This window comes from Mustela lutreola, chromosome 14 (assembly GCF_030435805.1).
Source record: "Mustela lutreola isolate mMusLut2 chromosome 14, mMusLut2.pri, whole genome shotgun sequence".
Taxonomy (NCBI): domain Eukaryota; kingdom Metazoa; phylum Chordata; class Mammalia; order Carnivora; family Mustelidae; genus Mustela; species Mustela lutreola.
This window is the reverse complement of record NC_081303.1, coordinates 43264015-43285655: the sequence shown is the minus strand read 5'-3', so window position 1 is coordinate 43285655 and position 21641 is coordinate 43264015. Positions and strand designations below refer to the sequence as shown.

The window sequence follows — 21641 nt, the reverse complement described above, 5'->3', positions numbered from 1 at the left end:
AAAAGGAGAACAAGCATCCAGAGATACCTGGTCCCAGGAACATGCTCTTGGGGTGCAAAAAATCTAATTCTAAGCCCCAACCTATGCAAATGTAAATATTCCCTCTGCAGGCCTAGCTAGAGTCGTCCTGATTGCCTTGCCCTGCGTGGGTTGTACAGAGGCTGTGCTTCCTCCAGTAAGAGACGCCCCCTGGTTGCTGGAGAAGCCAAACACCCAACAGGCAGCTGGTCCAAATGGGCCTTGCTGCCTCTAGTTGAAGCTGGAGCCCCAGCATGATTTTAGTAGGGGGGTGGGCTTTGTCTACCCTGCAAGCCAGCAGGCATATGGGGACCCCCACCTGACCTCCACAGGCATAGAAGGCCGTGACAGCCGGAAGCCAACTGACAGAATATGGACCATGGAAGCACAGGCCCCGTGAGTCCGAGTAGCCAGTGTAACCAGGGACCTGGAACTGGGCGATGTTGGCTGAAGCTGGGTCATAGGACGGGGCAGCTGGGTTCCCGAGCATCTGGTATATCAAGGCTTAACAGACAAAATGGCATATATTCTCCCTGAAGGAAGAGCTGGAAGAATCCACAGTGCCTTGCCTCAGTGGGGCAGGAAGGGGTGGCTGAGAAATGTGTAATAAGAGACACCTGGGATCCTTGATTCTGGAGAAGCCACTGGGCAGCTGCTTCCAATGGGAATGAGCTGTCAACAGGTCAAGCTGAAGCCTCAGGAAGGATTTCAGGCTCTCCACACCCCGGCAGCTAGGAAGTATTTGAGGACCGGCTTGAGCTCTGCAGGCCTCTGAGGGCCCCAAAAGCCAAGGGCTGGCTGACATGGTGTAGACCACATATATGTGGGCCATGCAGGTCAGGGCGGTCAGGGACCTTGACCTGAGTAATGTCCGGTGAGGCCAGTCACAGGAGGCGGTCATTAGGGAACCTGGCATCTGCCTAATTCCAAGGTTTAAGCTCCACAAATGCATATATTCCCCCTGAAGGCGGAGCTGCAGAAATAAGATCGGCCTTGCCTGGGCAGGGCTAGGTTAGATGACCGGAAGACCCCCAAGAAACACCTGAGAAGCCACGATGGTTGAGAAGCTTGACATCTCATCAGGGTATCTAAGGCTGCTGCCTTAGAAAGATTTTCAGGGTTGGCCTCCTTTGTCCTGGAGGCTATGTAGGTGGTTGGATACTGCCCTCCTGTCTTAGGGCAAGGCTGAGTAGGCCAGCCTGGGTATCCTATCATCTAATAAGAGATACCTGGGAGTCTTGATTGTTGGCAAACCCATCAGGAAGCCAATGCAAATGGAAGCAATGCAGATTGCTTCCTCACAAGGATTATCAGGGGGTGGGGCTCCCTCCATCCTGAGGTCATTCAGGTGCCTGAATTCAGGCTGGGGTTCCATAGGCCTGGAGTGCCCCCTGCAGCCCAAGGCCAACTGTGGCGTGCCAAAAGCGCATGCGCGGTTCTCCCTCCCAGGTTAAATTGGCCTGGGATCTAAACCAGGGAAGACTTGGAGGTTTTTCAACAGCCTCGCTTGGGAAAAACCAGACCCATAGGACGGGTTGTCTTCCATTTGGAGACATCGGGGGATCCTGGTTCCTAAAGAAGCTCAAGACCCCATCCAGAGTCACGTCCACACGGGAACTGTCTCCCATTAGTAGGGGTCCACTAGAAGCAATTTTCATAAGGTGAGCTCCCTTTTCGCCGGTCACTATGTAAGTGGTGGGGGCCTGGCCAGCGTTTCACAGGCTCTGAGGACTGGGTCTGCCCAAGATTGGCTTACGGGATGTGTGTGTGGCTGCGGGTGTAGGTCAGGGAAGCTGGAGACCTGGAACAGGGCGAGCATCTGGAGATGTCAGGTCAGGGGAGCAGGTTCTTAAAATTACAAAGCATGTGCCTAATTCCAAACCCTGCCCTACGGCATTGTTCGTATTCTCACCAAAGGCAGTCCTTGAGAGATCTGGAGTACCCCCCCAATGAGAGACACCGGGGAACGGTGGTGGAGGCAGAAACTCGGACCTCAGGAGACAGTAAGGCCACAAAGGACTGTCTCTCATTTCAGCAGCTCAGAGTGATTTTTGATTTGGGGGGAGCTGGCTCTCTCCATTTTTGAGGCTATGCCAGTGGCTGGCTCTGGACATTTGCTCCACGGGCCAGGAGGGCCCAGCAGCCAAAGGGCAGCTGATGGGGTATGTACTGCACGTGCACAGGCCAGGGCAGTCAGGGATCTGGAAAAATACAACTGCCCTGTGAGGCCAGGTCACAGGGACAGGCTATGTCTGAACTGCCTTGCCGGGGGGGGGGGGGGGCAGCAGCAGGGCCAGGGTCCCCTCCAATAAAAGACACCTGGAAATATTTGCTGGTTAAACCTGGGACCCCTCAGGCAGCAAGGCCACATGGGGGTGTTTGTCAACCATTGTAGCTATGGGCTCAGTGTGATTTTTTTTTTTTTGAAAGGTGGGCTCCGTCCATGCCGGAGGCTCTGCAGGTGGTTGGGGCCTGGCTGGATTTTCACAGGCTTGGAGTATCAGGTCTGCCAGCGGCCAGCTTACAGGGTATGTGCTGTGTATGTGTGGTCCGTGCAGGTCAAGGTAGCCAGAGACCAGGACCAGAGCAAGTCTTGTAAGTAGTAGGGTTCATAGGAACAGGCTCTTGGGGTTACAAGTCATCTGCCTAATTCCAAGCCCCAACCTACACGATTGTAATTGAGATGAACATGCATATTCCGGTGAAGTCAGACTTTGAGGAGTCTGGAGTCCCTTGCACGGCTAGATCAATGGGCTGGCAGGGTTATCCTACCATAAGAGACTCCTGGTAACTTTGATGGACACAGAAGCCCAGGACTTCAGCATGCAGCGAGTCAACATGAGGATGGACTTTTGCCCCTTTCTATGGCTGTTTCAGATCAATTTGAGGGCAACTTGGAGCAATTTAAAGCTACTGTCTTGGAAAGATTTTCAGAGTTGGGCTCCTTTGTCCCTGAGGCTATGCAGGTGGTTGGATACTGGACCCAGCTTCAGGAGCCAGTATCCGAGGATACTGCCCTCCTGTCTTAGGGCAAGGCTGAGCAGGCTAGCTTGGGTATCTATCATCGAATAAGAGATACCTGGGAGTCCTGGTTGTTGGCAAACCCTGGAACCCTTACAGGCAGCAAGTTCAAATCAAGACTGATGGTGGCCAATCTGCAGCTTCTGCTTCCTCGTGATTTGGGGGCTGGGCCCTGCGCCATTAGTCTGGAGGGGCCCCAGCTGCTTCAGGCCATCTGAGGGGAATGAACTGCCTGCACAAGGTCAAAGTAGTTCAAGGTAGCCCAGGAACCTGGGGTAGGGTATGGATCCAGGTGGGCCATCTCAAGGAATAGGATGGGGTGGACAAAGGCATGTGCCTCAATTCAGACTGTAACTTAAGCAAATATCAGGCTTCCTTTGAAGACCAAGCTGGAGGATACCTGTCTGCCTTGCCTGGGTGGGGCGGGGCTTTCTCAAGGGGTGTTACCTAATAAGAGGCACCTGGGAATCCTGGTGGCTGGAGCAGCCCAGAACCCCTGCAGGCAGGAAGTGCAAATGGAGAGTGATGGTGGCCAGTTTGCTGCTGCGGCCCCAGGGTGAGATTTCGTGGTGGGCACACAGTACCTGTAGCCTAGGCAGGTACTGGTGTCTGGTACCACTTCCTTTCCTTGGAGGTCCTCACCTGCCTCGGGGGTATGAACCGCACGTGTAGCCAGGGACCTGCAACAGAGTGCTGGTCTTGGGAGGCTGGATTAGAAGAGTGGCTCTTAAGAACAAGATATGTGGGTACTTGCAATCCCTATCCTTCCCCACAGGCACTGTCCCCTCCGAGGCAGAGCTTGAGGTCACTGGACTGCTGCAGTACAGGGCCAGGAGTGCTTTCCAGGTATCATCTAACAAGAGACTGTTGAGAGCCTTGAGGGAAGGAAAAGCCTTGGATCCACTCGGACAGCAAGTTCAAATGTGAAGGGACTGTCCCCAGATTGTAGCTGCTACCTCAGGGTGATGTTTGGGGCTCGTCCCATCCCCACTAAACCCATGCGGGTGTCTGGGAGTGGGCCATGGCTCCCCAGAGCTGCAGGGCCCCGGCAAACCCCGAGGGGCTGGAGTGGAGCTGACCACACACGCACTGCACTGGCGAGAGGACAGGTCAGGTTAGCCAGGACCCTGTAACAGGGCGAGTGCAGGAGAGGTGGTGTCAGGGTGTGGACTCTCAGCAGCCTGTGTTAGTCATTTGAGTCTCACTTTTAGTATCTGGCCTCTGTACACACAAAATTCTGCTTCTTTCTCCTGTTAATCTATCTTACGGCAATTTAACTCTTAGGCCACTAGGAGAATGTTGAAGAGTACAGAAATATTTTGCCTCTGCAAAACTTGGTGTGATGGGCAGGGTGAACGTCCCTGGCTGAACAGAAGTGCAGCAGAGAGGGGGTGGGGGATGGGGGGGGTAACTAATGTACCTGCAAGTGGTGAGAGTCCTTTTTCTCTTTCTAAATTTAGATCAGCTGGAGAAAATATTTGTGGAATCGGTTGCTTGGACTTGGAAAATCTAGTAAATTTGGTAGAATAGTCTTGGTTTGACTAATCATGTCCTTCCTGAGGTGGTCAATGCTTTCCCTTATCTCGTATCATCTGTCATAAATAGGAGTCACTAAGGGGAAAGAATGTCACCCTGGGCCTTACCAGCCTGCTGTTCAAGTCGGGCTCATAGACTGGTGTGTTCACGATTCTTCTCCAACTGGGGTCTGTTTGGACAAACTTTGATGTGGGTTCCCCTTGTAAAAAACAAAACAAAACAAAACAACAACGAAAAAAACAGATGAAGTTTTTCCTTTCATCTTGTTCTATGTCCCAAGAGCTTGATTCTGTGACCAGCGAGAACATTCTGTTTGTCTCCACCATTCAGAGAGTTCACTTACTTGGATATACCTTGCTGGTCAATTGAATAGACCGGGGTTCTGAAGCAAGAGGTTGTAAGCAGCACTCTGTCCACCAATGCCAAGGGAGTTGTCACAAGAGGTTGCTGCCCAAAGGGGACCTTTGTCATCTTAACTTTGTTGCTCCTTAGCCCTGGAAAAGTCCCGTTCTAGTAGTGCCTGCCTGGTGAAATAGCTTAGGGGGTCAGAGACTGGAGACCTCTTATATTTTCATGGGAGACCACAGACACGGTCTTCACTACACCATCGTTTTTGTTACTGGACAAGGGCCCATTTCTCAATGTACATGAAGCCAAACACTGATGCTGGTTTTGTGGTAGAGAAAAGGGGTTTTATTGCAAGGTGCCAAGCAAGAAGATGGGAGAAAATTTCTCAAATCTGCCTCCCCAAAGGGTGGAAATTAGGTGTATTTAAGTATAAGGGGTGAGGATGTGTGTAGGTTGATTGGAATATGTTAATTGGTTATATGGGAAAAGGGAGGCCTCCTCCTTTCTGGTTATGGGAATCTAGGAATCCTGTCTTTTCATGGGACACATGTTCATTAAATGTTAGAGTAAGCATGATGATGGGGGAGATCTCAGAGTGTGTCATCACAAAAGTTGATTTCATTCACTCTTGAACCCGTCTGTACAGCTGCAAGAATTCTTCCCAGTTTGCTCTAGTCTTAGCTAGTCTTACTGGTGGTCAGTCAACTTCTGCAAAACAAACTCATAAATCAATCGGGTTATCCAGAGTTTCCTTAGGGTGGAACAGCCACGCGTTCTTTAACTCAGCATATTGGTTTTAGTCCCCTCTATCATTTGATCATTTTCCAGTCTTGAGGGATTGGGAAGACGACCACTCTGGCTACTTCCTGCTGATTTTAGGGGCACAGTTTAGGGCTTGAGGAATGAAATTATTTTTTACTTAACTTGGAAGTATATTCTTGTTCCTGGTTCTGCATGTTCATTTAGCATAACTAGGATATTAGTTCTTTGTTTGACCACCTTGAAACAACACCATGCACATTTTGTCATTCCAGATCTAATAACTGGTATGATGCATATGGGTATATCCACTTAATTAGTCCTTTAATATATCCACTTTAATTAATGCCTGAGAGAATCTGTGAAAATAAGCCTGAAAACCAGTCTGAGCCCAGAATTCCCCTGTCACCATATCCATTTTTTAAAAATACGCAACTTGTTCTCATGTAAAGTTACCAAGTCTTTCATGAATGGACAAGTCAAAAAGCTTTCTTAGGTCTGGAAGTCCCAATGCTGGTGCCTTTAACAAAAATTTTTAATGATGTGGAATGCCTGGTGACATTATCCTGTCCAATTACAGAGTTCATTGTTTCTTCAGTTGATGGCTTCATAGAAGGGCTTCGCTGTGAAGCCAAAGTAGAAAATCTAGATATGGAAGTATCTAAAAATCTCCACAGTTGTCTCTGGATAGTGGGTAACACAGTCCTGGCTAATAACTCTTCCCCTATCAGGAAGGAAACTTCTATGCCCCTGAGAAGACCATTCAAACAACAAATATTTCACAGAGAGTTGAGAAATTTGCCCCCCTTTTTTGGATATTTCATCCGCAATCAGCTAAAAAGTTGTGAGTCAAATCATCTTTAGTCTCTGGTCCTACTGGCTATCAAAATGTCAGCCACCTATTGAAGCAAGGTACCCTCTCTGAGCAGAAGTTCTCAGAGATCTTTAGCCAGAACCTCACCAAAAGAAGGACATTCTTAAATCCTTGGGGGAGTACAGTTCAGCATTACTGCTGCTTAATCTCGTGTTCAAGTCTTCCCATTCAAAGGTCAATAGTTCTTGAGATTCTGGACTTCGAGGCACACAGAGAAACACCTCCTTTAAGAATCCAGTGAACCAGTGAAGAACTCCAGACAAGGTGATGAGCAAGGTGCAAGGGTTAGGTACCACCAGGTGACCATTTTCCATTATTTGTCTAATTGCTCTGAGGTCTTGGGCAAAGTAATATTCTTTTGTGCGGTCTTCTAAACCAGCAAGATTGCAGTGTTAGAAGTAAGGGACAGGACTGAATTAGTCCTGTTTTAAAAAGGCAATCGCCAGAGTCTACAAATCTCACGTAAGATGTTCTCTTAGGGAACACTGTTTTAGGTTTGGAATCTTTGCCTTAGGCAAAACCTCACCTGAATGCGTGCTACGGTTTTTGCCCCTCCAGTCATCCCATCTGCCTGCATTGGGGTTTACCTTTTGTAGAATCTCTTCTGACACGACCATTGGCTGTTCCTGTCCTTACTGTAATATTGCCTGGAATGCTCACATTGCTCTGGTAGTACTTTGTTATCTCTTCATGCAGACAAAAAAGTGATGTGAGTATTGAGCTCATTCAGCAGGTCCCTTCTGAATAGTGGAGTGGGACACTGAGGCTTATACAAAAAACTATGCTGCAGATAAGTTTTTCCAACTTGACAACCTAGGGGTTGGAAGAACCATCTTTGCAAAGGTTCTCCTGATACTCCTGTTAATTTCATGGAGGATAATTTTATTAATCAAATAATTAACACAGAACAGGTGGTGCCTGTGTCGATCAAAAACTGTCATCCACCTTCCCACTTTCAGTTGTGCCAGGGCTCCTTGTGAGAAAGGTTAATGGAGCCTGTGGGTTGTAATAGAGTGAAGGCTTCATCACTTTTGATCAGTCTCAGTAAGCTGGGACATTTCAAGAGTAATGTGATCTTGCTTCCCTTTTTCTCCAGGAGCTTTATTTAATATTGGGGCAATTCTTTCTTCCAATGGCTTTCCTGTTTATAGTAGGCATATTGCCAAGGCCCCATTTTAGTGTGCCCCTTCTGATTCTGCTTGCCAGGAGTTCTTACCTTGGGTTTGTCACCTCTTTGTCCTTCCCGTGTAAGGGCAGTAGCAAGCTAGGTCACCTGTTTCATCTTGCATTGCTTCTTTTTCTCCTGTTTGTGATCTCTACTGTTAAAGACCTCAAAGGCAATTTCTCCCAGTTGTGACATAGACCTTTCTATGGCCCTTCCAACGTCTGCCATTTCTTTTGAATATCTAGGACCCTAGCATAATTTCCCGTAGCATTTGTATCTCAGTTGGGGTCAGCCACCAGCACCACCATGGCAGCTGCAGTCCTTACCAGATTGGCTAGAGCCCCAGCCAGGAGCTTATCAGCTTCTCCACCATTCTCCACTCTTCCGACATACGGAGAGTGATTACTAAACTCTGTACCTTTGCCCAGATGAGGTTATGGGTGGCGAGATTGGAGAGAACAAATTTTCTATTCCTTTTGGAGCCATATCTATATGTTGGCTTATTATTTTTCCAGTTAAACAAGTTGGAAGTAGAGAAAAAGCAAAGGTACACAAATCATTTCAACCGATTGGTCACCATTGTTTCCTCAATGGTCACTTGCCTTAAAGGGAATTGCCCTGCCTCAATTTGAGTGACTCCCTGGCCAAAGTTTGCTCCCTTCCCTGTTAAGTATGAGGCAAGACTATTCCTTTTTGTTCTGACTCCTCACGAGCCTGGGACCCTAGAGCCCAGGGCTTGGACGTTTGCGTAGCTGGAGCCCCTGCTGCACCACCCTATGGAGGTCGACCTGGACCTTTGGTAAATTCAGCTGCATTAATTAAGGGGTCATCCTGTCGCTTATTAGATTCTGGTAACACTGCCCTTTGGGGGTTTATCCCCCTGTTGGACCATAATCTTACATTTCTTCTGTACCAGCTTGTTTTGCTACAACAACACGAAAGATTGTACAGACAGAATATCTTCATCTCATTTCTCCTCTCTTTTACAGAACAATTCTAACTGGAGAATAGCAGTATAATCCAAAGGCCCATTTTCAAGTTACATTTCTCAGGAGTCCAGGGAGCACTGTGGCCCAGCAATATTAAGGAAAAATGTTGTCTTGTTTTTCATGGGATCATAACTACAAGCTGCTGAGATTTTAAGTATGCATACCAAAGGGCTGCATGAAGAGATCAAATTACTATTACCCATGCTTTGGCTTTAACTTACTTCTTTTATCCTAACCAAGATATTGCCTAATATAATGCTAGCAAAACTAGATGCACATTATCAAAAAATTCAAGAAGTAAGAAAACCAGAGGACTTCTATGGGTAGGGTCCCTAACTCTTCCTTGATGTCAGCATTTCCCCCAGCGAAGGCTTCCTTTCAGAAGTCAGAGCTTCCTTGTGGAACTCTATCAAGTTGACCCCCAGAAGAGGCTCAAAGAGAAGAAAAACTTGTCCCATGCTGCCGCACATGAAGTATTCAAGAACAGACTTTTTCCAAATCAAGTCCTGTTTTTCTACCACAAAAAAGAAACTAAAATGTGAAGGTTCGCATCATCCCACAATGCAGGGACCCCTACGCCTTCCTGGATCAATGGTCCTGGCAGCTGCTGGACCCTTCACAGAATCCTGGGCGAGCAAGGGGCAGTGAACAATAGACAAGTGTCCAGAGAGGACTTAGGGTCCCTTCATGGTCATCAATTTTGTTACTGAACACGGGTCCATTGCCTAGTGCCCAGCAAGTCCAACACTGATGCTGGTTTTGTGGTAGAGAAAAGGGTTTTATTGCAGGGCACCAAACAAGGAAATGGGAGAAAATTTCTCAAATCTGCCTCCACAAAGGGTTGCAGTTAGGTGTATTTAAGAACAAGGGGGTGGGGGGGGCACGCCTGGGTGGCTCAGTGGGTTAGGCCACTGCCTTCAGCTCGGGTCATGATCTCCGGGTCCTGGGATCAAGTCCCTCATCGGGCTCTCTGCTCAGCAGGGAGCCTGCTTCCCTTCCTCTCTCTCTGCCTGCCTCTCTGCCTACTTGTGATCACTCTCTGTCAAATAAATAAATAAAATCTTAAAAAAAAAAAAAAAAGAACAAGGGGGCAGGATGTCATAGGTATGTAGGTTGAATGGACTATGTTGATTGGATATAGGGGAAAAGAGAAGTGTTCTCCTTTCTGGGTATGGAAATTCAGGAACCCTATCTTTTCATGGGACACATGCCCATTAAATGTCAGGGTAGCATGAAGATGGGGGAGAGCTCAGAATGTGTCATCACAGAAGTTACTTTCGTTTACTCCTGGTCCTGTCTGTGCAACTGCAAGAATTCTTTTTGGTTTGTTCCAGGCTCAGCCAGTCTTGCTGGTGGTCCGTCAACTTCTGCAAAACAAGCTCATAAGTCAGTCAGGTTAACCAGAGTTTCCTTAGGGTAGAACAGTGAAGCATTTAATTCAATGTTTTGGTTTCACTACCTGTGGAATGAAGACCTTTGCTTTCTTAGACTATTTTGGGGAGTAAAGTTTTGGATCACAGGGGCTGTGTTATCTAGGCTCTCTCTGAGGACACTTGTGTCCATGGTCTAAACCTGGAGAGTGTTCCCCAGTATTTTTTTAATCAATTAAAATTTTAATTACAAAATAGTGATTCAAAAGCTCCACATATTACTCAGTGCCCTTCAAGGTCAGTGTACTTTAAATCCCCTCACCAGTTTCACCCATCCCCCAGCCCACCTCCCCTTTGGTAACCATCTGTTTTTTCTCTATGGTTAAGAGTCTAGGTTTTGGTTTCTTTTTATTTTCTTTGTTTATTTGTTTTGTTTCTTAAATTCCATATAGGAGTGAAATCATACGGTATTGGTCTTTCTCTGACTTAGCTCATTTAGCATAATACTCTCTAGATCCTTCCATGTTGTTGCATATAGCAAGATTTCATCCTTTTATGGCTGGATAATAATCCATTGTGTGTGTGTGTGTGTGTGTGTGTGTGTGTACAGCTTCTTTATCGATACATCTATTGATGGACACTTGGGCTGCCTCTATATCTTGGCTACGTAAATAATGCTGCAGTAAAATAGGGGTGCATAGGCCCCTTCAAATTAGTGTTTTCATATTCTTTGTGTAAGTACCCTGTCGTGTGATTACTGGATCATAGGGTAGTTTTATTTTTAACTTTTTGAGGAACCTCCATACTGTTTTCCACAGTAGCTGCACCAATTTGCTTTCCCACCAACAGTGCAAGAGGGTTCTTTCACCAATGTCCTATAGTTCAGAGTTTTACCCCTTTGGTTAGGTTTATTCCTAGGTATCTTCTTATTTTTGGTGCAATTGTAAATGGGATTTTTTCCTCTATTTCTCTTTATGCTGCTTCATTATTAGTGTATAGAAACACAAAAGATCCTGTGACTTCACAGAATTCATTTATTAGTTCCTGCAGATTTTGATGGAGTCTTCTAGGTTTTCTCTATATAGTATCATGTCATCTGCAAATCAAAGTTCTACTTCTTCTTTACCAATTTATATATATCTTATTTCTTACTTGATTGGTATAACTAGGACTTCTGGTACTATGTTGAATAAAAGTGGTTAGATCATCCTTGTCTTGTTCCTGACCTTAGGGGGTAAGCTCTCAATTTTTCCCCATTATGATGTTCATTGTAGGTTTTTCATAGATGACCTTTCTTATGTTGGGGGTATGTTCCCTCTAAACCCACTTTGTCAAGAACTTTTATCATGAATGGATGTTGTATTTTATCAAATGCTTCTTCTGCATCTATTGAAATGATCATATTGGTTTTTATCCTTTCTCTTACTGATGTGATGTATCACATTGATTTGCAAATATTGAACCACCCTTATATTCCAGGAATAAATACATTTTATCATGGTGACTGATTTTTTTTAATGTATTGTTGGATTCTATTTGCTAGTATTTTGTTGGGGATTTTTGCCTCTATGTTCATCAGAGATATTGGCCTATAGTTCTTTTTTGTGGGGTCTTTAATGGGTTTTGGTATCAGGTAACACCGACCTCAGAATGAATTTTGAAGTTTCCTTCTATTTTGCGGGATAGTTTGAGTACAATAAGTGTTAAGTCTTCTTTATATGTTTGGTAGAATTTGCCATAGAACTGTTTGGTCCTGGACTTTTGCTTATTGCGAGTTTTTTTTTTTATTACAATTCAATCTCCTTGCTGGTAATTAGTCTGTTCAAATTTTTATTTCTTCCTGCTGCAGTTTTGGCTGTTTATGTGTTTCTAGGAACTCATCCATTTCTTCTGGGTTGTCTAGTTTGTTGGAATATAGTTTTTTATAATATTTTATGACAATTATTTGTTCCTGTGATGTTGGTATTTCTCCTCTTTCATTGGTGATTTTGTTTATTCAAGACCTGTTTTTTAGGAGTCTGGCTAGAGGTTTATCTATTTTGTTGATCCTTTCAACCAACTCCTGGTTTCATTAATCTATTTTACTGTTTGTTTTTTTTTTTTTTAGTTTCTATTTTGTTTACTTCTTCTCTGCTCTTTATTTTTTTCATTATTTCTGCTGGTTTTAGGTTGTTTGTTCTTTTTCTAGCTCCTTCAAGTGTAAGGTTATGTTGTTTGAGATTTTTCTTGCTTTTTTTTTTTTTTTTATCATGAAAAAACTGTATTTAGATTTAGCCAGCTGGACTCAATTTAGATGATCCCAATTTTGTTGGCAACATCCAAAGCATCATAGTCAGGGGCCAGCCGAACGTATGCCTTCTTCTCTCCATCAGGCCTGATTAAGGTGTTGACCTTGGCTACATCCATGTCATAGAGCTTCTTCACAGCCTGTTTGATCTGGTGCTTGTTGGCCTTGACATCCACAATGAACACAAGTGTGTTGTTGTCTTCTATTTTCTTCCTGGCTGACTCAGTAGTCAGGGAGAACTTGATGATGGCATAGTGGTCAAGCTTGTTTCTCCTGGGGGCGCTCTTTCGAGGGTATTTGGGTTGCCTTCGGAGACGCAGAGTCTTGGGTCCTCGGAACGTAGATGATGTGCGGATCTTCTTTTTTTTGTGACTGTGGACGCCTTTCAGCACCGCTTTCTTGGCTTTCAAAGCCTTTGCTTTGGCTTCGGCTTTGGGAGGGGCAGGGGCTTCCTTCTTAGTTTTCGGCGCCATCTTCCTTTTTCTTGCTTCTTGAGGTACATCTGTACTGCTATAAATTTCCGTCTTCAAATAGCTTTTGCTGCATTCCAAAGATTTTGGATGACTATGCTTTCATTTGTCTCCATTTATTTCCTCTTTGATTTCTTGGTTGACCCATTCACTGTTATATAATTTTTTATTAAATATTATATATAAAATAAAATATTATTTTTATTTGATCATGTTATTTAATCTACATATAATTGCATTCTTTCCAGATTTTTTTCTTGTAATTGAGTTCTAATTTCATAGCAGTGTGGTCAGAAAAGATACATGGTAGGAATTTGGTATTTTTGAATTTGTCTTTTTTTTTTGTCAAGACTTACTTTGTGGATACATATGTGATCTATTCTGGAGAATGTTCCATGTGCACTTGAAAAGAATGGGTATGCTTCTCTTCTAGGGTGGAATATTCTCAATATATCTTTTAGATGGAGCTGATCCAATATGTCACACAAAGTCACTGTTTCCTTGTTGACTTTTAGTCTGGGTGATCTATCCATTGAGGTCAGTGGGATGTTAAAACCCCCTACTATTATTGTATTACTATCAATTGCTTCCATATTCGTTAGTAGCTGCTTTATGTATTAGGGTACTCCCATGTTGGGTACATATTTACATGTGTTATATTTCTTGTTGGAATATTCCTCTTATGATTATATGGTGTCATTCTTTGTCTCTTGTGATAGTCTTTGTTTTAAAGTCTTTTTTGTTCAGTTTAGTCTTAATAGTGTTGTCAGTGCATTCAATCAACTCCAAGGATTGAGGATGGTGTTCACAACGAAAGTGTTGTAAAATCAGCCAAACAGCACAGATGCGTCAAAGCACCTGACCAGTACAATGGGTCTCTTAATCACTGTGAAGTTTGAGAGAGGTAACCCAAGTAGGGATAATCTTTTCTAACACAATTTTAGCCACAGAAGAGGCATTGGAAAGCTTCAGTCCAGTGAGAAAACATACAAACCATTACTAAAACACTTTATTCTCGAGATGGAGGGAGCTGTATGAAATCCATTTGCCAAACCTCAAATTGTTCATTTGGCAATTTAACATGCCCAGGGCCAGTAGGGAGAGGTTTTCCAATATTGTAATTTGGACAAAAGGAACAACCAAGGTAGGCAGTTTTTGTAGGGTGGTTAACATTTCCCTACCAATATTGGTTCATGAACACTACCATTTTATCAGTAGAACAGTAGTTTAATGCATATTCAGTTGTAAGTAGTGGGAATTTTAGAATTCCTGCTAGGGCTGGATAGTTATTGCGTCCAAACTAAAGTTCTTTTTATCAAACCAACAATGATTACATTTTTTATATTGTTTCTTCTTTTCTGGAGCCAATTTTTGGACATCTCTCATCAGTTTTTCTCAATCGTTATTTGAGAGACCATCCTTTGAAACATAACAGTGGTTTAACTATTGGTCTCTGTGAGAGCTGCATATGTGGAAATATCAGCAAGGTAGTTTCCTTTAACATGCTGGGAGTCAGGTCTGGAATGTCTGAGAAGCTTAATAACAGCTATAGCCCCTGGCAAAAGTATGGTTTGAAATACATTTTGGACATAGGAACCATTTTTAAATGTATTCCCATTGGAGGTAAGAAGACCTTATTGTTACCATAACATTCCAAAATTATGGGCAACCCCAGAGGCATCAGTATAAATGTATAGTTTTACCCTTGGTCAAAGTACACACTCAGGTAAGGGCATATAACTCAGCCTGTTGGGCTGCAGTAGCCAAAGATAAAGGTGCTGTCTCAGTGACTTCAAAAGGAGTTGCAATAGAAATGCTTGGCATAATATTTACCATTTTTATCCTTTAATTAGTAACCATCAGTAAACTATGAAAATGCATTGGTAGTAGGGTTGGTTAGAGGGGTTTTCTATAAATTGTCATAGGGAGTCAAAAGGTGCAAATTTCCATCCTCAGCCTAACCTATGGCTTTCCATAGGCAAAAATGGAGTGTTACAGGGACTAGTGTAGCAGAGAATGAGACCCTGAGCCTTGTAATCTCCTGTAATGGGCTTGATACACTGAAGGGATTCTCCATTTATAGGGAATTAATACCAGGGAGAAGTTTTGCGTGGTCCATTTGAATCCTGATGGGAGGTACACTGTGGACTCTGTGGATATCACTGAAGGCTTTACCCATAAAGAGGATGGTGGTTGATCTAATGGGAGCAAATGATCCAATGTCCTCGGACTCCGCTCCAGCACCATTAGAGACCAAGTATAGAAAAGATGCCAAAGCATCATTTATTTTCCTTGCTCGACTATTTTAGTTATTACTGTCAAATTCTAGAATTATTTCCCCCTTTTGGTAGAAAGAAACGCCTGCATGGTATTTTTCTAAGAAATCTTGAAATAAATACAGGTGGAGGAACTAAAGAGAAAGGAATTGTGTATCTCTCAAAGAGCCTAGACAAAAGGGAATAGATTCAGAGATAGGAACTTGTTGGGGTTTATTAGAGCCCACTACTGTTGGAACTGGTTTAGTACTCCAAGGCAGGGACTGCTTTATAGCAATGGGGTTGATCTCCAAGAATGAAGCTCTGGTGTTATTGGAGAAGGAAGAGCTTTCATTCCCATTCTGAAGAATGGTTCCTCTGATCTGATTGAGAGAGAAGACTGGGAAGAGTTCCTTAGCTCCTTGGAGCCCCATCAGTGGTAATTAGGAGGACATTAAAAAGGTTGGCCAGAGGGTCGAAGGCATCTGGAGCACTTAAATTCGTAACAGTCTTCTTTCCAATGCCCTTGGTCTTTGCAATAAGAGCAGAAACTAAGTTTCCAGTTTTGTTTAAAGGTCTTAATTCCCTGGAGTTGAACACTGAAAATTTGAATACTCTTTCCTTTAAATAATTCATCTAGGGTGCAAGTGAGCTGGTTTGCTAAATTAACTAAATCTGGAGTGGATATGATTTCCCATTACATCATGGTCTTTTTAACTAAAAGGGAAAGATCTCAGATCTGCCCATTAATAAAGTGTTAAATGCTACCTAAGGGGATTCAACATCTAAGATAAGACCAGAATTTTTTTTTTTTTAAAGATAGTTTGGAATCAAGGGTAATAATCATGAACAGATTCATCAGGCTTTTGTGTTCAAGCCTGAATTTTTTTCCAATCGACAGGCTTTCTAAAAAAGCTACTATAGAGGTGTCTGGGTGGCTCAGTCAGGGCATGATCCTGGGGTCCTGGAATGGAGCCCAGCATCTGGGCTCCCTGCTCAGTGGAGAGCCTGCTTTCCCTACTCCATCTACCTTCTGCTCCCCTGCTTGTGGTCTTTCTCTTCTAAATAAGTAAAATCTTTTTTTTTTTTTTTAAGCTACTATAATTCTTCAGTGGAGATCTCCAGCAAGTGTTCTAGCATCTTGCCAAAAGTTAGGGCTCTGTTTCTCTAAATCCTGTTCAAGATGTTCCCATCAGGCTAGTTTCATCTAACATTTGGACTGATTCTCATCAACAAGCATGTGGACTAATTAATATAAATCTGAGAAATCAGGTTGGCAAGTTTGAAAACCTATGTTAAATTCTTCAGCAAACTTATGAGGGTCCTCAGTCACTATAGGAATCTCTTTATGGCTCACAATTCAGCCTTAGCCCAGGAACAAAAGAAACTTGGGATTTATTTAGATCCTCAGAAGACTTAACTTTAAAGGGGCAGATTTTAACAGGTTTGGGAGAGGAAGAGGTGGAGGAAGTTTCAGAGGAAAACAGAAATTTAGCAAAAAGATTAGAATAAGGGATCAGAGGGTACAGAGGAGATGGGAAAGGTGCAGAGAGAATAGAGGAACGTGATGCTAGAGATGGGGCCTGAGCATAAGACAGCTGTTGTGTCAAAAAGATGAAAGAGCGGGAAAGAAGAAGCCTCAGAAGACTTTCTGCCTTCTCTCTCTCTCTCTCTCTCTCTCTCTCTTTCTCTCTCTTTTAAATTTTTGCCTTCAATAATAGATTGTATTTTGCAGAAGTGATTTTGGATTCCTTGTCCAATTTGAATTCCAAATGATGAGGTTTGGAAGTTTCAAAATCCCAGTTAAGATGGGAAGCTCATTCAGTTTTATCAATTTTAGGTCATGGCTGCCCAACTCAGTTTGGGGACAGTTAAGTTTGGGGAGATTGGAAGTTCTGCCTACTGAAGTTCTAGATTACTTTTGGTTCAGTCAGTCCACTTAGATACAAATGTCCATGCAGAGGGATGATAGTTTTTAAACCTAAAACTGACCAAAGTCCGACAAGTTGGGGCGGGCACCTTCAAAGCCTTTTGAGGACTAGGATCCCATTTCTTAGAGGTTTTGTTCTGTTTTTCTCTAGGGCAAAAAGAAAATTTCTAAAGAGCACTGTTTTGACAGGAACAGCCTGGTTTCAGAAAGAATTGGAACAAAGGCCAGCACAGTTCCAGTAAGAACAGCCTGGTTGCAAACAGAAGTCAGACCAAAGGTCAGCGCATTTCCATTAGTAGCAGTCCAGTTCCAAAACGGAGCTGGACCAAAGGCCAAAAGACTGCTCTCGGAGATGTTTTTAAAAGGGGGAGGCAGTGCTTAAAACTTACCCCAAATAAAGCCTGGAGAGACTGAACACAATTTGGAGAGCTCAAAACCTAGGAGAAAACTTACCCTCAAACTCTAAGGTCAGGGAGAAAGTGGTGAGCCCAGTCAGCTGTGTGTGTACCAGCACCTGTTTGCTCACTAGCCTTGGAGTTCTTGGGAAGGGGGTTCTTTTCTAGATCCCACTTCTGATCACCAAGTAATGTAAAAATTAAGCTGCTAGTCATTTTTCCAGCCAAATATAGGTTAATTAGGAATAGCAGAGGGAGCACCTGGGTGGCTCAGTTGTTAAGCACCTGCCATCAGCTCAAGTCATGATGGGATCAAGCCCCGCATAGGGCTCCCTGCTCATCAGGAAGTCTGCTTCACCCTTTCCCACTCCAACTGCTTGTGTTCTCTCTTTCACTGTGTCTGTCCCTGTCAAATAAATAATTAAAATCTTTAAAAGGAGGGGGGCGGATAGCAAAGAATTGCAATCCAGGATAAGCAAGCTCAGGCAAAACCATAGGCAGGTCTGGAAAACAAAGGTGGGGTATGCTCTTTTATAGAGAAGAGGGGAAGTGCAGAAGGCCTTTTTATTTTATTTTTATTTAAAGATTTTATTTATTTATTTGACAGAGAGAGAGAGATCACAAGCAGGCAGAGGGGCAGGCGGGGGAGGCGGGGGGAGCAGGCTCCCTGCTGAGCAGAGAGCCCGATATGGGACTCGATCCCAGGACCCTGGCATCATGACCTGAGCTGAAGGCAGCGGCTTAACCCACTGAGCCACCCAGGTGCCCCCAGAAGGCCTTTTTAAACAAAAAGTCTATTGGAGGGGCACCTGGGTGGCTCAGTGGGTTAAAACCTCTGCTTTTGGCTTAGATCATGATCTCAGGGTCTGGGATTGAGTCCCGCATCGGGCTCTCTCTGCTCAGCAGGGAGCCTGCTTCCCCCTCTCTTTCTGCCTGCCTCTCTATTTGTGATCTCTCTCTCTCTGTCAAATAAATAAATAAAATCTTTTAAAAACAAACAAAAAAGACATACAAAACAAAAAGAAGTCTACTGGAGTAAACTGGGAGTTTGAAGGATAGTGGCTTCTCATTGGCTACGTTGTGACTGTATCTCATTGGCTGGACTGTGGGGCAGGGGAAGAAGAAAGCCTTTCTTCCTCCTGGTGGAGTAGTTACGTGGTATCCATGTGCAAGGTCCCTCTCTTCCTGTTGGATTTGCAATTTATAAGAAGTGGTATGTCATGAGAGCATCTCCTGCTGAACCTACAAATTCCATTTTAGTGAGGTTTCCCTTTATTAATTTTCACAGTATTAGAGCTAATTTAAGGTGATTGGTTAATTAAAATAGACATGAATTTAGAGTTAATGGCATTCAATATAATACAGTTATCTTACACGAGTTCACTAATCACATAACTTCATGTTAACCCTGTTACAAAATTAGTCAACAAAAATAACTTAGAATGATAACTGACTTATATCATAAATTATTCATTGGTGATTTAAACATAACTGTTGGGAGCAAATGATTTACATATATGTAAGAGGAATAAGAATTTGTACATAAACTTTTTAGCAACAGTTATATTTTATAGCATGCATATTTAAAAACAACTCCCAAAATGTTTTTGGTAACCTGAAACCTTTAAATCATTTCCAAATAGGACGAAAGAATGAAATATTCATTGCTGAACATAGGTTTATTTACTTTTGACTTCCCTATTTCAAACAAACTAAAGATAAAGTTTGGTTAGTAAACGTGTTTGTTTACTAACTGCTGGTTAGTAAACATGTTTCATGCTTTGTTGAAACACTGCGCTATGAGGAACTGTGTTTCTAGAAATTATAAAATGTGTTACAAATCTAAACAAAAATGCTGGTGTAACAACAGTTCACAATTGCTTACTAATATTTCACTAGAAATTTAGGTTTCTATGGGCTGAGAATTCTAACTCATATGTGGTTAAAGTGACTACAAATAAAAACATTTTCATATGTAAGCAAAGTAGATTATATGCCTTCAGTAAAAGAAAGTATGAGAAACAGAAATGCATTTTTTTGAGGGAAAAGAAAGTAATTTTGTCTTAAAGAGAGGCTGGAAAGGAGGAAAAACATAGGACAAAATCTGAATGTAAAGGGGAAAAAAAAGTGTAAAGATTTATCGAAAAGGAATCTTTGAGAAGGAATTGTATGTGAAGTTAGGACTGCCTAAGATTCAAATAAAGTAATTAAATTACATAAATGAACTTTCATCAAAAGTATACTGGTAGAAAATTAAAATTAGGCTTTCACTTAGGCAAACTTGAACTGTTGGTTTGTTCTTGGTAAGAGATATAAAAGGCCTCGGCTTTTCTGCTTAGAAAAGAGGGTTTTATGTTTTATCAAAGTCTGTGTTTTATGGTATCTTTATCATCAGATTTTTGATTACTTAATGAAACTGAATCTTCTCAATATTAAGTGTTTTGCTCACAACTATGTCACCTTCTGCATTTGCCTTTGAAATCTTTCATTGTCACTTTGTTTAAACAGAATTGTTGTTTCATAATGATTTGTGATCTTAATCAAATGTTCAAACCTTTTTACATTCTTTGACAAAGGTCCCAATATCAAACTCTAACATGAAGTCTTTTGACCACAAACTGTCTAGAGGATCCCTGGAACATCTGGAAGGATTTGTTCTTCTAACATAATAGAGACATTAAACTAATTAGGTGTATTCAGTGTGCTAAATAACATGAGAATCATTGTCAAATAAGTGATACCCTCTTTGATTATACTTGTATAGATATGTTGTTATAATAAGTGTTTTAGAAATTATATGAAATTCCTAAAAATCTGATAGGCAACTATAACCAGTTACAGTTGTATTTATTATCTTAAAATGTGTGTCACAGTTATAACCAAACTTCTTAATTGTGTTGTAATAAACCCTAATCAGATCCTTACCCATTGCCATTTTTAAGTCTTTTATCATTTACAGGTAATTATACTTTCTCTCAGATGGTTTTTATAAGTGTTTCTGAAAAAACTCTTCCTCAAAAACATTCATGAAAATGACTCTAGAACACAAGTTTCTTGTAACTTTAAGATCAAAAACTGAACTGGGTAAGCAATTTCCAAGACTAATGGAAAAACCAGATTTAAGCAAACCAAGAATTAATTACATGGGACTGAATATTGAGGAAGATGATTATTATAGTATGACTGGTTTTTAGAAATATTGCTTATTTTTTAAGGTTTTGTTCCATATTTAAGGAAACCTTTTCTCTTAAGCTAACCGATTTGTGGCAATTGTTGAATTACACCTTTTTAAGCAGAACTAAAATATTTATCTTTTTCTCCCTAACTGATCCCTCCAGAATTCAGAAACCCAGTAAGCATTCTTTTATCTTCTTGGCAATAGACTTATTTGCATAAGTTCAATAAGAATGTTCTCCTTGTAACAGAACACAATTGGAAATATAGGCAATATTACCAAGGCTTTGACTATAATGTCATATTTGAGAGAAAAATGCATAGACTTAGATATAACCAAACATCCTCAAGGAAGTAAGATTGACTTTATAGAGCCAATAAAGACTCTTGGAAAATCAGCCTCATACTCTGCTTACAGGGTTCCCATAAGCCTTACCAGTTACGTTAAAAAAAAAAAAAAAAGTTACTTCCTGGAAAGTGCCAGAACCCCTCAGGCTATTTTGAGGACCTTGAGAAGTAACCCAAACCTATAGGTATTGCAGGCAGAGTCTGAGGGCAAGTATTTGGGTTGGCTTCTTAGCCTTGAGAGGTTGTTAAAAATTCAAATCTAAGAATTCTTTTTTTTTTTTTAAGATTTTATTAATTTATTTGACAGAGAGAGATCACAAGTAGGCAGAAAGGCAGGCAGAGAGAGAGAGGAGGAAGCAGGCTCCCTGCTGAGCAGAGAGCCTGATGTGGGGCTCCATCCCAGGACACTGGGATCATGACCTGGGCCGAAGGCAGAGGCTTTAACCCACTGAGCCACCCAGGTGCCCCCTGTTCATTGTTTTTGAGGTTTTGTTTCCTACCTATAAACTAGACTAAATCCTGAATTCTTCTACTTCCTTCCAAAGTCTGGCTACAACTCTCCATAATAATGTTTCTAATTTTCTCCCACCTAATTGACTTAGAATCACTAAGAAGTCAAACATCCTTTTTCTTGAAGTCCTACAAACTGAACAGGAATGACATTATGTAAGCTTCAGGGAAATAATCCTAATAGCTCATATA

At 42.4% G+C, this 21641-nt stretch overlaps 1 protein-coding gene and 2 long non-coding RNA genes across 3 annotated transcripts in view; 1 reads left to right on the top strand and 2 right to left on the bottom strand.

Annotated features, from left to right (window-relative positions):
• Positions 1-1576: 1576 nt before the first annotated feature.
• The window catches only part of LOC131814662 (uncharacterized), a 60170-nt gene continuing 40105 nt past the window's right edge, over positions 1577-21641 (top strand). Inside the window, exons 1-2 of the long non-coding RNA XR_009347414.1 lie at positions 1577-1679; positions 2449-2546. This is a non-coding gene — a long non-coding RNA (uncharacterized LOC131814662). The remainder of the gene's footprint in view (positions 1680-2448; positions 2547-21641) is intronic.
• LOC131814661 (uncharacterized) overlaps positions 3221-21641 on the bottom strand; it is a 99754-nt gene continuing 81333 nt past the window's right edge. The window contains exon 3 of the long non-coding RNA XR_009347413.1: positions 3221-4774. This is a non-coding gene — a long non-coding RNA (uncharacterized LOC131814661). The remainder of the gene's footprint in view (positions 4775-21641) is intronic.
• Positions 12198-12860, bottom strand: LOC131814660 (large ribosomal subunit protein uL23-like). Its single transcript, XM_059145831.1, has one exon. The coding sequence runs from the start codon at positions 12838-12840 to the stop codon at positions 12370-12372; it is 471 nt and encodes a 156-aa protein (XP_059001814.1). The 5' UTR covers positions 12841-12860; the 3' UTR covers positions 12198-12369.

Bases quoted from the DNA above. Each gene is read 5' to 3' on its own strand.
- LOC131814660 (XM_059145831.1), bottom strand. From the start codon at position 12,840: ATGGCGCCGAAAACTAAGAAGGAAGCCCCTGCCCCTCCCAAAGCCGAA.